A 14401-nucleotide genomic window follows, 5' to 3' on the forward strand; every position below is an offset into this window, starting at 1 on the left:
AGGTGAAGCATGTGGTTGTGGTGAATTTTTACTTATTGCTCTTTCGGTACATGTGTTAGTGGTTTAAAGTATGATATTGTTACAATAGATGAAAAACAAGAATAAACGTCACGGAGTTCTAGAAAGTTATCGAAATTAAATATCAAAGTATCAAGACAAGCAATTTCTTTCCAGGTTTTGAATTTATTACAGGCTCGACCAAATATCGGCAATTATTGAAAAAATACCCAAGTATTTAATAAGATACTATACTACATCTTAAAGAAATATTGCATTTTATTTGTATATTAATAAAGTATTCAACGTAGGGAACGCCACCGCGGTGGAGCTACATTTTTAAAACAGTTAGGAAGCCAGGGGAAATGAAAGTGAAATGAACTAATCAAAATAGTGGTTGCATATTTTTAGAGGTTGAGGACCCCTTGAGTAATCCTGTGGGGTGGAAGCAGCCGCCGTTTGTTACGCCACTGTTTCGCTGAACACATTTTAAACACTACGTACTTGCTCAGTTTCAACATTTCATCTGTTATCCCTCCACACTGTTAAGCACTTGGAATAATTGTGTGGATTCACTATCAACATATCTAAACATTTTGTGGACTGATATGTTTCATTGTTCACAATTTTCAATAATCGGTATGAAAAGTTTCAAAAACTTAAATATTTTGTTTTAAACAGTTTTGAAGTCTTAACTACATTTGTTCACACATGCAAGGATACACTCACTCTGCCTTGGATGCTTACTCGTCGTAAGCTGTCCACAGTTCAATGTATCGTTGGACTTAACGATGCATGACTATAAGTGCTCGTCCTCACTTCTCCACGGCTTTATGCACTGTTCGAAGGAGGGGGGGGGGTTACATTCCCTAGCTAGGATAATTTGCGTAGGCTATCACCCACCCACTTCATTGTCGCCATGTTGAACCATCCTCACCTAGGAATCTTCTTTTCGAACACTAGCCTTATCCGAACATCTCTGGAATGGCGATTGGTAGTGAGGGTCCTCCTCGCTGTACGCTGTCCCGGGCACTGGCCCCGGGAACGCCACCACGGTGGAACTGTTGGTCACCCCGATGGCCACCATGCTCATTGCCCTCACGAAGGACCCCCGGAGCCGCTCGAAGCGATGCCTCAGCGTCTGCAATAACAGAAGATTTTCTATAGAATCTGAATATACATGAACCGTAATTACCGTTTGTAAAATCAAACAGGTTCTAGAAAGAAATCAGAGCAAGTTATTTGAGAAATGTTTAATATGGCTCTGCACTGCGAATATATTTATTATTATACACTATATAATATAAGAAACAAACAAAGGGAGTAGTAATGTTGCAGTCCTGGAAATGAAGAACTCAAATGGCAAAATAAATGTTGACATGTGTGGATTTGAAGAGTTCTTTAGAGTGACAGTAGTGCTTCAGATTACTCCATTCTAGCTCCTGTGATTTCAGTGATGTATGTCTACATGCGTTGTCTACACGTAATTTAGGAGTAGATTATATTGAGTTATACAGGGTGGCTCAGTAAGTCACTTAACACCCCCAGTACAAGGCCACTGCGGCATGGAACGTGCAAATGGCGATGACCAATCGTTGCCTGGCCAAGGGGGAACCACATTGACGTCACCCGCATGGTCGGCAGCCATCTTGATGTCCGCCATCTTGAATTCAACTTCAGAAATTTAAATGGGAAGGGGGTGGTGCGAAAAATCAAAATGGGCTAGAATTTCACCAGAAAAACAACTGTGACATTTGTTTTCACCTAACTTTAATTGTTGCAGAGTTAACAATACCACAAAGTTATAACACATGCTCAATATGACGTCCCTCTTGCGCAACACACACGTGTAATCGTCTCTCCCATGACCTTACCACATTCTGAAGAACCTCAGGAGTTATTGCAGTACAGGCATCCACAATGCGTGTGCGCAAGTGGGTCAGATCCCTGATTTTCGTAGCATACACCATGGCTTTCAGGTGTCCCCAGAGGTAAAAGTCCAATGGTGTCAGGTCAGGTGAGCGTGCAGGCCATTCCACAGTCCCTCGGCGACCAATCCAGTGGTGAGGGAATTGTTGATCCAGGTACTGACGGACTATCATCCCATAGTGCGGTGGAGCATCATCTTGCTGGAACCATTCAGGATAGCTCCCGTCCTCAGACAGTAAGGATGGTAAGATCTGCTCCCGTAGCAGAAGCAAGTAGCCCTCTGCATTTAAGTTGCCCTCAATGAAAAATGGACCAAGAAGTCGGGAACCCCAAGTACCACACCACACCATTAGCTTCCCGCCTCCCGTCACCTTGCTGGGATCTGTCCAATATGGATTTTCGGGTGACCAGTACCGCAGATTTTACTTATTCACGTCTCCCGACACATAAAAATTAGCCTCATCACTGAACAGAATCTTGCTACCGACGGCAGGGTCACGTTGCAGTTGTGCTATAGCCCACTCACAAAACTGCAAACGCCTGTCTGGATCGTCCTCACTAAGGTGCTGCTGCAGCTGTATCTTATACGGATGCCAGTGGTGGTCACGTACAATCATTTGAATTGAACCCCTGCTGACACCGCTTTCCAGCGCCAGTCTCCGTGTGCTACGGCTTGGGGACTTTGCAAATGATGCCAACACCGCTACAGCAGTACTCTCATCCGTGGCTGTTTTCGGACGTCCATGTCGCGGCTTGTCGTCCACAGATCCAGTATCTTGAAACTTTGCCAGCAACTGGCTGACGGCCACATATGACACCGGTTGTCTTGCAGGATTGCGGTTATTGAAGTCTGCGGCAATGTCACGCGTACTTCTCTCCCCTGACATCAATATGATGGCAATCCGTTCCTCACGTGTTAGTGGCATTTTCGTTCAGATCAGTGAAAAAGGAAATATCTCGAAATATGCTACTCTTGACACGATCAATTCACATCATCACTCTTTTAAACTTTTATGTAAAGACAAAACACAATCGTAATTCTCATGCCAACCAATACTACAAGATATGTACATACCAGTAAGTCAATATCCGGACATTTTCAACGATTGGTCTAACAATAAATACCACATAATCACATACTAACGATTATTTGAACAATAAACATTTAAGCAAAAAGGAAAGGACGTGTCACTCTCCCATGCGGAAATCGCCCTTAAATTTAAAGTTAGGTGAAAACAAATGTCACAGTTGTTTTCCTGGTGAAATTCTAGCCCATTTTAATATGTCGCACGATCCCCTTCCCATTTAAATTTCTGAAGTTGAATTGAAGATGGCGGACATCAAGATGGCTGCCGACCATGCAGGTGACGTCAATGTGGTTCCAGGCAACGATTGGTCATTTCCATTTTCACGTTCCATGCCGCAGTGGCCTTGTACTGGGGGTGTTAAGTGACTTATTGAGCCACCCTGTAGTTTATATAGTCCACTAAGAAACTGTCTCAAACAAATTTGGGAATTTAAATTGGAACCACATTTTCGTTTCGTTGTTGGGTAGCGAAACAAAACAAGTTGCTTCTAGGGAATAAGATAACTTGAACTGTTCCATATTCAAAGGAACTTTCCCAAACTCTGGAAATAGTGACGGAAGTAACAAACGAACAGCAAAGGACGGAAAGATTAGCTAAGGAATTCCTTGTTTGGTGACAAGAATGCTATAAATTACTCAGGTACTGTACTGATTAGATTTCTCTGGCTTTTATGTGTGTCCAGGCAAGGACATGCGAAGGGAGAGTTTGTAAGTGTTCGTATTGGAAACTACTGCCATCATCTTCATGAAGAATAAGACCTTAGGGTATCCACTTGTATAAGCGTTCCCTGCAATTTAACATGTCATGATCGCATGATAATCATGATGAATTGGCAACAAAATGAACTTCAAAAACAACTTTTGAGTTTTTCAAACTAATTAAGTTTGACCTTCGAGCTGATTTCGAAAATCATATGACTTATTTTCGTGCACCCCCTACCTTCATTACCCTAATGACTGTAAATGTATATTTGTATCGTTCTTTGAACTTTGCTTTCTCTAGGGTTGAAGAAATTATACGGCCAATGTGTTTTTTTGTTGTTTTTTTTAAAGATTTTGATACACTTTTCACTTTAATAATCCCATTCGATGTTGCCTTTCTTGAATTAACACAATTATCACAATTATATTTTAAGTTGCTACGATCTGCTATCTTGAAACACAGGCTTATTTCGCTCAAATGCAAGAATGGGTCAGTCATCCGGCTATTTACTAGCTGTATAAATTATAGCTTAACCCCTAAAATTGCTGGATTAATTGCTGTCCTTGCCCTATTTCGACCCAAGCCCCTCTAAAACTACATTATACATTACAAAATTTTTACTTTAAATAGAAATTGTAAAACTATACAAAAATATCAATATTAGCTTCAGAACAGTTGTATGAGGAAGTACAGGACCCTCGTCCCATGGGCTGTAAAATATTGAGTTGTTCTTTTAGACTTGTTTCAGGTATTAGTCCATATCAATTGCACGCTCTAAAATTCGTTTTAAAATTTTTGATAGTTAAAGAAAATACCTGGACTACTGTCTAAGAGTGAGAACATATAAAATATCACGAAAAATAAATGACTTGAATTGTTCTTTTAAGTCCACTTTATGCACAGTAAGGCTAATCGGGACCTACAGTTTAAAGTGGAATCCGAACCACTATGTGTTTCCACCGGGTATCGAACTCGGGACCCCTTGATTACTAGGTGATGACGCTACCACTGCGCGCCATCAGGGAGGCCTCAATTCAATTTGAATTTTATGATTTGTAAAGTAATAATAATAACAGTAATAATAATCATAAAAGTTTATATGGCTGAAGGGAAAGATATAAAATCTTACTCTGCTCCCTGAAAAAAAATCCTGCGTGTGTCCTTTTCTGTTGTTAGTTCAGATTACTCTAAGCTTAAATTTAGTTGTCTTATTGATTTCAATGTAAGCAAAAGTTCTCTTAATGTAATTTCATTTCAAATATATGTGTATAACTACTGTTACACAATGTTGTCACAAATGTTTTTCACACCATTATTTCTTACTCAGCTAGATTACGGCCGGTGTGGAACCGTCGTGACATGTGGTTGCAGACATACAGGATAAAAATTTAGTATTTTTTCAAGGACTCGTAGTGTCGAAATGTTGTTCACCTTGATGTCCTCAGTTCTCTACATGCTGTGGATGTCCATCAGAGTTGTGCGGTTGCGGTGCACGTGTCCCAGTGCGTGTGCATCAAACTCGTGAAGATCATTATTTATTTGTTTGAATGCAACAGGAATTTAAAAATCCTTGTGAGAAGCTTTTTTCTAGTGCCAGCAGATGTCCTCACGAACTCAGTGACAACGCTAAGGAACAGGGTGGGCCGCGGCCCTCCCAGAAGAGCGGCTCCTCAAGTTTTATATTTATTATTACCATGCTTGTGTTGTGTATGTATTTGCTCTCATGTGTCTCCGACAATAGAAGCTAGAACAGCTGTCTACTATAGCGGAACCACAAGCAAAAGAAACCTGCACAGACTCCTGTGAACCGTTCTCCCGGTTGTCCTGAGCTGAACGGAGGAAGGGAAAGGTGCGCGGACATTTTTCGCCGAAGGTTCTTTTCCTTGTGGTCGCTCTATAGTCCTTCTTCAATTAACGTGTGTGTATTTTATACTATCTACACCAGGTCTGTACCCAGGAGGTGGAGTAAATCCGAAAATGTTGGAAAAAAAAAATAATTGAATATTCGAAATGCTGTTGGTGTGGGAGAGATAGACGTATAATTGTTGAGTTGTAATATTATGGTCCAAAGTGACGGAAAAATTCAATTCACCCATAGATTCCGCCTGAACCGATAAATAATTATCAACACAGTCGCTTACAGACAAAGGTTGTCATACGGCGTTCAGCCTGATACTGATTGTTTACATTAAAATCTCAGAAGTATTCGATTGATTGATTTGCTTTTATTTTGCTTCGCCTCTTGTGCCACTTTTGGCTAATTTGCAAAGATGGGGATGAGTGATGAATGGACACTCACAAACATCCATGCCTGGACCAGGATTCGAACCCGCAGAAGTATTCGAATAGTACTGTATTGCGCAAATTAACAATATTTTCAAATTTCCTTCAATTTTCTTTAACCAGTACCATTGAACAACCATGATAATCCTATGTTTAGAAAATATAATATTTATAAATTAAATTATAGCTACGTATTAACTGATTCTTATAAGGAAGAACATGTCTGCAAGGACAACACCAAAATTCTTGCAAAATCTAAAAAAATCGTCCATGTTATTTTTGTAGGATATTACAGGCTAACATTATATTATTTAATAGTTCGAGGAGAGGGTCATGTTCCTCATGTCCCTCTTTTGGGTGCGGGCCTGATCTACACTGCTCCTTTGCTCTCTTATTTGGTAGGCTATATGAATGGTGAGCGAATTGCATTCACGTGGAGTGCGACTATTGGTGTAGAAGCCGAATTGCTTTGAAAGGTAAGAGGACGCCACTTATGAATAGCTACTATACTCTGTCCCGAGAATCTTTGGAGCTGGCGAACGATAATAAGTCTCTGCACAAGTAGTGACTAGGGACGGCTCGACCAATGAACACGTGAGAAGAAGTGGGGTTGGGTGGAGGGGAAAACGCAACTGCAACCTCTGATTAATTTGCCTCTGCCGGAATCGAACCCGGGACACCTTCAATTACAAGACGATGGCGTTGAGGTCCGAAACGAGGCCTCAACTAGCAAAGACTTACTGAGAAGAAGTGGTCACCTTGATATTCGCTGCACGCTGTGATGGTTGTCGGTGTTGTATTTATATTGAAAACAATTACAAGCAGTAAAATAATTTCCGATTGACAAGTAAAGTAAAGTTCTTTCCTGGGCTTTGCGCCACGCAATGAAGGCGTATAAGGGGTGTGGACTTAGGGTACCACACTTTCTTGATCACGGCCGAAAATGGGGGTGATGTGATCAGCACCACGCCCCTGGCCGCCTTTACTCCCCAGAGTTTCCTCCAGGTACCCACTTTACATGACGCTGGAAAAATGGAAAAAATCCCAATTCTCCCCCGCCGGGGATCGAACCCGGAACCCCTGGCGTCGTAGGGCGCTGAGCTAACCACTCCGTCACGGAGGCCGACTCTGAGCTCCCGTCGCTATTTCCGAAATTTTGAAAAATAAATTATGTTAGTGATCGAATTGGGCCAGTACGAGCCGGTATGACATACCGGTAGTAAATTGAGATACCCAGAAGCATAAGTTTTTTAAAAAATTGCTTAGTAAACTTACTAATTAGTGTATTTATTTGTTTGTTTATTATTACCTATTTACTAAAACATGGCAAGCCCGTCACTCGTATTACGCAGCTTGTCTTGGAAACTTCTGCAGTATTAAGACCCCGTATCAGTGTCACTCGAAAAAAGCACCGGACAGATGTCATTTAATCTTCCTAGTCTTACCAATATTGATTCCATTTCCCCCTTCGAACGCAAATACATTGCATGGGAGACCTATTGAGACTTTGCTGGAGGGAGGGTTGCTCTGTCAAAAGAAGCAGACCACAAGGTTCTCTGTCCACTACTCTCCCCCCACTCATGCAGGTCAGAGTCTGACCATGACAGACCTTTCTTTTCAGCCCCACGTTTATAACCCCGAAAGGATTTCTGTGGCAAGACAACACTTTTTCAGAGAGTCAGAAAGAAGAAAAACACACATTGACGAACATCGCAATACAACTTACACGTAATAGAGCCAAGGACTATTTAGGGGAGGCGGGGTGGGGTGTCCAGGGAGTCCAAATCTTCCACGAGAGACTTACGAAGTACTAAAATTAAATAATGTAAATATGCTTGTTTTGTTTAGCATCTGTCGTATAATCGAGAGAGGTGTATTTCCTTCAAACTTATTGTAAGGGAATGATTACATGGGGTAATACAACTTTGGATGACTGTATCAAAGAAGATTTATGCACACCACTACCTAAGTAATATGCTTAAATATTAAATTAAGAGCTTTACTTTTCGTCAAATGGATCTAACATCCTTTTTCGTTATTCAATAAATATTCAATTACATATCTGTTTCACAATCACCTTGCCAGGGCTGTTGTTTTTATACAAATTGAAGCGATCTTAACTATTCATGAGCTAGATAATGAATACGTGCTGTTATATTCCTATTCTTATGCCGTCTTTTCCCATTCATGTGATAACAAAATTAATATTTTAATATTATTAATTTAATATTACCGTTATTTTAATTTGTTTTTATTATTAGAAGAAGGTACCAAAATCATAGGCGTGCGCAGACCCTCTGATAAGGGGGTGGGGGGCAAAAGCCTTGAAAATTAAGTCATATCGAGAAAGAAAAAACTCATTGTATCTCACTGTTTTAGTTTTTTTGCATTGATGTGATATATATATATATATATATCCACCTATCAGATTGGCAGCAGAGTATCTGTAATTTTTTTTGGCAAGTTTGCAGACTTGTGATTTAACAATCACTTAGTACGTATTAAATAATCAATGTCCGTTGCTGATCCATGCAGATCTGCAGCTGCTACCTCCAACCACGATTTTACGTACAACACGGTGTAATAATCTTGCGATCTTATAAAAGCAGGAAATGTACTTGAACATTGCAATGGCCTTGCCCTAAGGGAAGTTGTATAATGGAAAATATTGCGTAAGATAGCTTCTAGTTCTTTTATTTTCGTTCGAAAGGCGTCTACCGTACTATAAACATCTGGCGGCTACAGAGAGCTTAGATCTGTTGTGGGGGTTTCATCACCCCTAACCTCTTTGTAGCGCCGTCCCTGGCTCTATGTATTTTGTCCAATGAGTACAAGCTAGCAAAATTGTGAATTTCAACAAGTTTGTAGATAATTCTGCAGCTGTTCATAAAAACAGACGTATTTCATTAGTTTCTTGCTGTGGTTCATTTTCCATTTTCAGCAAAAAAGTATTCACACTCTTTGCATACGCTGCGTAAATGAAGGGGGGGAGGGAGAAGTTGCTTAATAGTCTCACTTAGAAATTTAGTGCAGAGGAATCTTATAACCGTTCTTAAACAACATTATGCTTTTATAGAAATAAAAGTAAATACTATTTTCAAACCGACGAAAGTTCCAAGTAACTACGTAGGGGAAGGGCAGTGTATTACTTCCTATGTAATTGGACTCTCCCACTAGCAAATTTCTTATTAACACCTTAACATATTTTATTCTTTAGTTGTATTATCTGTATGTGTCTGCAGAATAAATTGTCCATATATTGCACATGAATAAATTATGTGTAGTTGTTTTGAACTTGCGGTACTAATCCACGTTTATACGTAAATTAGTCTTTAAACGACAGAGATGGAAAATAAAGCGCCAGCAGAGAACAATGGTGCCACTGAAGTTGAAATTCATCTAATAAAGTGATTTTAGGTGAGTCGGGACACACACGACCCTGTTTTGTGCCCATCAATGTGATAAAAACAGTGAGATGGAATGAGGGCTTTATTTCGTCAGCTAAACTTTTATCAAGGCCCTTGCTCCCCATAATCGGAGGATCTGAGCACGCCTAAAATTCCTTATACAGAAATAGTGTTACGTTACATAGTGTTATTTGTCGTATATCCAGAAAGTTGATTGATTTGCTTCATTTTACTTTGCTTTTTGTGCCACTTTTGGCCAATTTGCGAAGATGGGGATGAGTGATGAATTGATGATATAATGAAATTGATGAATGGACACTCACAGACATCCGCGCCCAAGCCGGAATTCGAACCCAGGAGCCCTGGCGTCGTAGCGCGATGTGCTAACCACTCCCCCACGGTGGCCGGACCCAGAAAGTTGAAAGTGAATGAAATTTTTATGGTGTGTTTTGTATGGTCATTATCAATAGTATGTCTGTCATATTATTCCACTAAATAATGTCTTTGGAAAAGAAAAGACAACATAATTAATGTATTTTATTTTACATAAGACCTATGCCTAAAAGTACTTTTGTATATGATGACACACAACTATCTTATGTTGTGTCTTATGTTATCTTTGGGTCTGACTGTAATATATATATGTAATTGGTGAAAAAATAACGCAGTAAAGTATTAAGTAAATATATTTTATCCCCCTACTTACACATCATGAAAGGAGTCAAATCGAAATTAAATTGAACGGACGTTCAAAATGTTTAAAAATAGCACTATTTCCATAACAGATCATCAAGTATTTTTTACCATTGACCCTCAGAAATATCTCAAACTGACAATGAACGTTCATTGAACTTATTTATGATCGACAGCTAAAAAGTCATTCATTTGCGTGACTGGTTGATAATCCACCTCCAGATAGAATTTACACAATATTTACCTAAAAACTTTGGGTACAGTCACCTTTTCCCTAAAAAAAATCCCTTGGTAATGGACTATTGTGTTCTCACAAAAAAAAGTTATAATTTGGCACAATTTTTCTTTCGCGGGCAAACCTTTTGTAAAGGTGTACTTCAGTCTGTGCAATCCGCCCTTCCCATTTGTGAACAATATACTGGGGAAATCCACCGTCCTTCACTGTTGTCATTGCACTACAAAACCATCGTGATTTAGTATTAGGATATCGCGTAGTGAAGAACTGTTTACAAGCATCGCCCAAACCATTGATTCTCCCCCCAAAACCTTTCCCTGCCTTCTTTTTTCTTTTCCTAGCTCTCAGCTTGCGGTTTTCTTGTCACTTGAGGAAGGGAAGACTGGCCGATTGTGAAAGAAAAAAGGGACGGCCGAGGAGTGAGGAGGGGGGTTCAATAGGAGCGCCAGCGGTACAGAGGGGGAAACGGCTAGCGCGACCACCTAAGAAAAGTACAAGTTAAAATTGACATACATTGCTCTGTACGTCGAAAAGCTACAGACATTCTAAAGAAAATTCTGTAAGATCATTTTCATTTCTTTGCTGTAGAAGAACAGTTGAAGCTTTCTTGTGCTTTAAAATGTTGATTTAAGTTATTACATACAATTCGCGAGCAAGTGAATTTTACGAAATTGAGATAAGGAAAACTACGTAATAAATAATGTATTTAAAAAAAGGCTTCGCGACATAACAAATTTCATATTTGATCTTTAACTCAGTAAAATTTAAATGCCACACACTTGGCTGTTGGAGCACAGAAAGTGGACGCAAGAACCTATTTTTTAGGTATCGTCACCAGCGGTGATACGGGCTCTTAAGTGGTTTAATGTCTAATACATTATTAGTTATTACAAGTTGTGCTGATAAGAGAGAGAGAATAAGAGTCGGTGTATTATTTAAGAAATCACACACACAAAAAAAAAGAAAACGGATTGTATCAAAAGACAGGTTTGTGCATACGAGCATACCGATTTATTTCCAGTTCGGCCACTGATGTTAAACGTACTTCAAGTACGTACAATCTCCTAAAATTTTGACAAAAAAAAGTTCTGCAACTTTCCCTCCCCCTCCTTTTCCCTCCACGAAATTCGCAAATTAACTGAAGGTATGGCCAGCGCCCGCCAAAATGGACATGGGACAAAGATGGCGCTACGAACCGGTAACCTGAGCGGATCGGGACCGGTACCACGTGGTAGCCCAGCGGGGATTCCCTATGCGTAGGAAAAAGCGTGGGGGCCCGGGGCCCATACCGTGACCTCCAGGAGGGGCCAAAGTTTCGTTGGGGACCCCATTTTGGGAATGTGCATGGTTGGGAGGGAAGGTTTGCAGAATGTGGTTCCGAGTAGTGTTCACGGTCCCCTTTCGACCGGCTATCTTGATTTTCAAAATGGCGGCCTTTTTGGATTTTAAAGGGGTGTGCGAATTTTTAGAGGTTTTTTCAACTTTTCTCGCCCCCTGCATATTGGGGGACCAAAAGGGGTGCATGGTGGCGTTACCCTAACGGGTCCGGTGACTGACCCTAGAGCAAGTTTGGGGCCCCTAATTACATGGGGCTCCAGGGGGCCCAACACGTACGTACCCCTGGAGGACCAATCAGGAGTCGAGGATGGCGGAAAACCACAGGTTGCTCTCGGGGGGTGCGGTCCATATCGGGCTGGGTGGCAAAGTGCACGAAAAAGCGCCATCTGCAGCCTTCAGGGCGCCATTTTGAAAAACTCAAAAAACCAACATGGCGGCCACATTTTTTTAGGTGACGATTTCAAGTTTGGTTTGTTTTTTAGGTCACGTCTATCCGATGCCAGCGCACGTGGTCTGATGTCAGGGCCCCTCACCGGGTGCCCTCCGGTATGGCACTTCGTGGAAAACCAAAAATCATTGTTCGTGTGATGTGTTGTGTATTGGGAGTCATGTGTGTTCTACAATATTCCAGGAAAGTGTTTGCTAATATGGAGAATCTCTTGATCTATTTGCCAATCAGGGAATTGGAAATACGGGTGGCCACAGAACAGTTAAGTTTACTCCAGACGTTAACACAATACAAGGGTTTGTTGGCGTTGTTTACAAATGGATGTAATAAAGTGTGTGGGTTGTCCTATTTGGAATTCCGTGTTTTGTCTTACATAATGCAATGAAGAGAAATAGAAATTCTGCACTACAAGGCAGGTCCGGATGTACTTCATTTATCGTCAACGAGTGAGTACCGTAACTTTTGTATTTATTATTTTGTTGATTGTTCTTTTTGCAGTTTGCTTGTTTGGCCAGTTATTCGCGTGAAATAAATAATTTCACGATAGCACGAAACTGCTCAGCTTGGAGCAACCGCCACTGAGGGTAATACAGTAGTGTTGAGTTTGTACAAGTTCATTATGGGCTAGTCGAGGCTGGACCTACAGTTGAAAGTGGGTTTGCTTGCTTGATTTGGTTTATTTTACTTCACTTTTCTGCCACTTTGGCTAATCGCGAAGATGAGGATGAGTGATGATATGATGAAATTGATGAAGGGACAGTCACAAAGAATATCCATGCCCAGGCCGGAATTTGAACGCGGGACCTCTGAGTTGAAAGTGGTGTCCCAACCACTATGTGCCTCCAGAGAGTATAGAACCCCTTTCATTACAAAACGACGTCGTTATCACTTTGCATTGATTTTGTCCAATGAAGATGAATGATGGTGATGGAAGAGAACTCATTAAAAACCCGTGTACAGGCCACAGTTGGAAATCTGAAATTTCGACGGTGAGTTCACTTTACAAAGAAATTTTGTGTTCCCCACTTGCTACTATGGTCCCCCTTACCCTCTCCCAGAAAAAAAAATGGCGTCGCCATTGAAGGTGCTGCGTTTGAAGTTGCGGTCAGGAGAAGGAGTGTTACTGATTATGTCAATGAAAAGAGATTACAGAGTAACGGTGATACAAGTTGCTATCAGCCTAAACTGTTCAGAGAAAAACGAGGTGCTGATAATAACACTTACAGCTGGGTTGCTAGACGCCTTGCTAAACTTTCCTTCCTTCACGCAAATCTCCTTCTCCGAGTTGTCTTTCGTCCTTTCCAGACGGAGGAAGGCAGCGATGCGCCTGCAACAGGAAGAACAGTGGTTGAAGTGCTTTGTCGTGACTCCGCTCACCATTTCCCTGTGGTCATTTTCGGCGTTTTCGTGTACTTCCTCCAGGGGGCACCACGACGAGCGTCTGTGTTGGAGATTAATAAAGGATTCGGGATTCAGCGACGGCAACGAACACTTCCGAGACATTTCACTTAACTTGCAGATCACTTTTCCTTACCACAACCTATTTTTCAAACATACAAATCATTCCGAAGCACGAGCAACGAAGCAAGATTGTTACAAACGTCAAGGACTGTTCAAATTCAACAAAGCAACACATCACACTAGAACAAGCACAAATCTACACCAAAATTTTCACTCTTCTTGCTGCTTTCGTACACGCGAATTAAACCATCGTGTCCTTCATGATTTACGTAGAATTTTTACACCGTCAGCATCTGAATGCAATGTATTGTGGACAAAACAACCTTCGTAGGACCCCAATACCCTTGCTGACGTCACGTGCCTATCGCATTTAGCTGTCGTAAACAACATTCGTGTTATCAAGTCAACCTGAGCAGCACCTACTGTAGCTTATGCGGCAAAACGAGGAAATGACAGCCAGCTTTCTCTTGCGATCACCTACTGCGTTTATTCTTTTATTTATTTGATGGCGCTTATCAACTAAGAGTGCTCGCAGAACGTATATATCCTTGTTGAGTAGAGTACCCATATCCCGAGAACTACTAAGGCAAGATACAGGGTGTCCACTCACTAGTTGCTACGTACATTTCTAGACAAATCAGGCAGTAAATAGTGGTATGCAATGGTATGAAAGTGACGAGGGTCGACCTTGCTTTGTGAAGAGCCACAAGATGTCACAACACGTACTGAAATAACCACCATTTGCATCCAGAGCCTGAACGCGCCGTCCCATGTTTCCTAGTTTGGACGAACATGCTTCGCTAATTTGTGGATATCAGGA

At 41.1% G+C, this 14401-nt stretch overlaps 1 protein-coding gene across 1 annotated transcript; it reads right to left on the minus strand.

Annotated features, from left to right (window-relative positions):
• Positions 1–258: 258 nt before the first annotated feature.
• LOC146000027 (uncharacterized) lies at positions 259–13867 on the minus strand. Its single transcript, XM_083137337.1, has 2 exons — positions 13345–13867; positions 259–1138 (listed from the first exon to the last, which is right to left on the minus strand). The coding sequence occupies exons 1-2, from the start codon at positions 13621–13623 to the stop codon at positions 935–937; spliced, it is 483 nt and encodes a 160-aa protein (XP_082993463.1). The 5' UTR covers positions 13624–13867; the 3' UTR covers positions 259–934.
• Between the last annotated feature and the right edge of the window lie 534 nt (positions 13868–14401).

Source organism: Lepisma saccharinum, chromosome 16 (genome assembly GCF_977018435.1).
Source record: "Lepisma saccharinum chromosome 16, izLepSacc3.1, whole genome shotgun sequence".
NCBI lineage: Eukaryota > Metazoa > Arthropoda > Insecta > Zygentoma > Lepismatidae > Lepisma > Lepisma saccharinum.

Bases quoted from the DNA above. Each gene is read 5' to 3' on its own strand.
- LOC146000027 (XM_083137337.1), bottom strand. From the start codon at position 13,623: ATGTCTCGGAAGTGTTCGTTGCCGTCGCTGAATCCCGAATCCTTTATT. The intron at 1,139-13,344 runs GTAAGTGTTATT...CTGTTATTGCAG, and splicing joins AGGCGTCTAGCAACCCAGCT to ACGCTGAGGCATCGCTTCGA.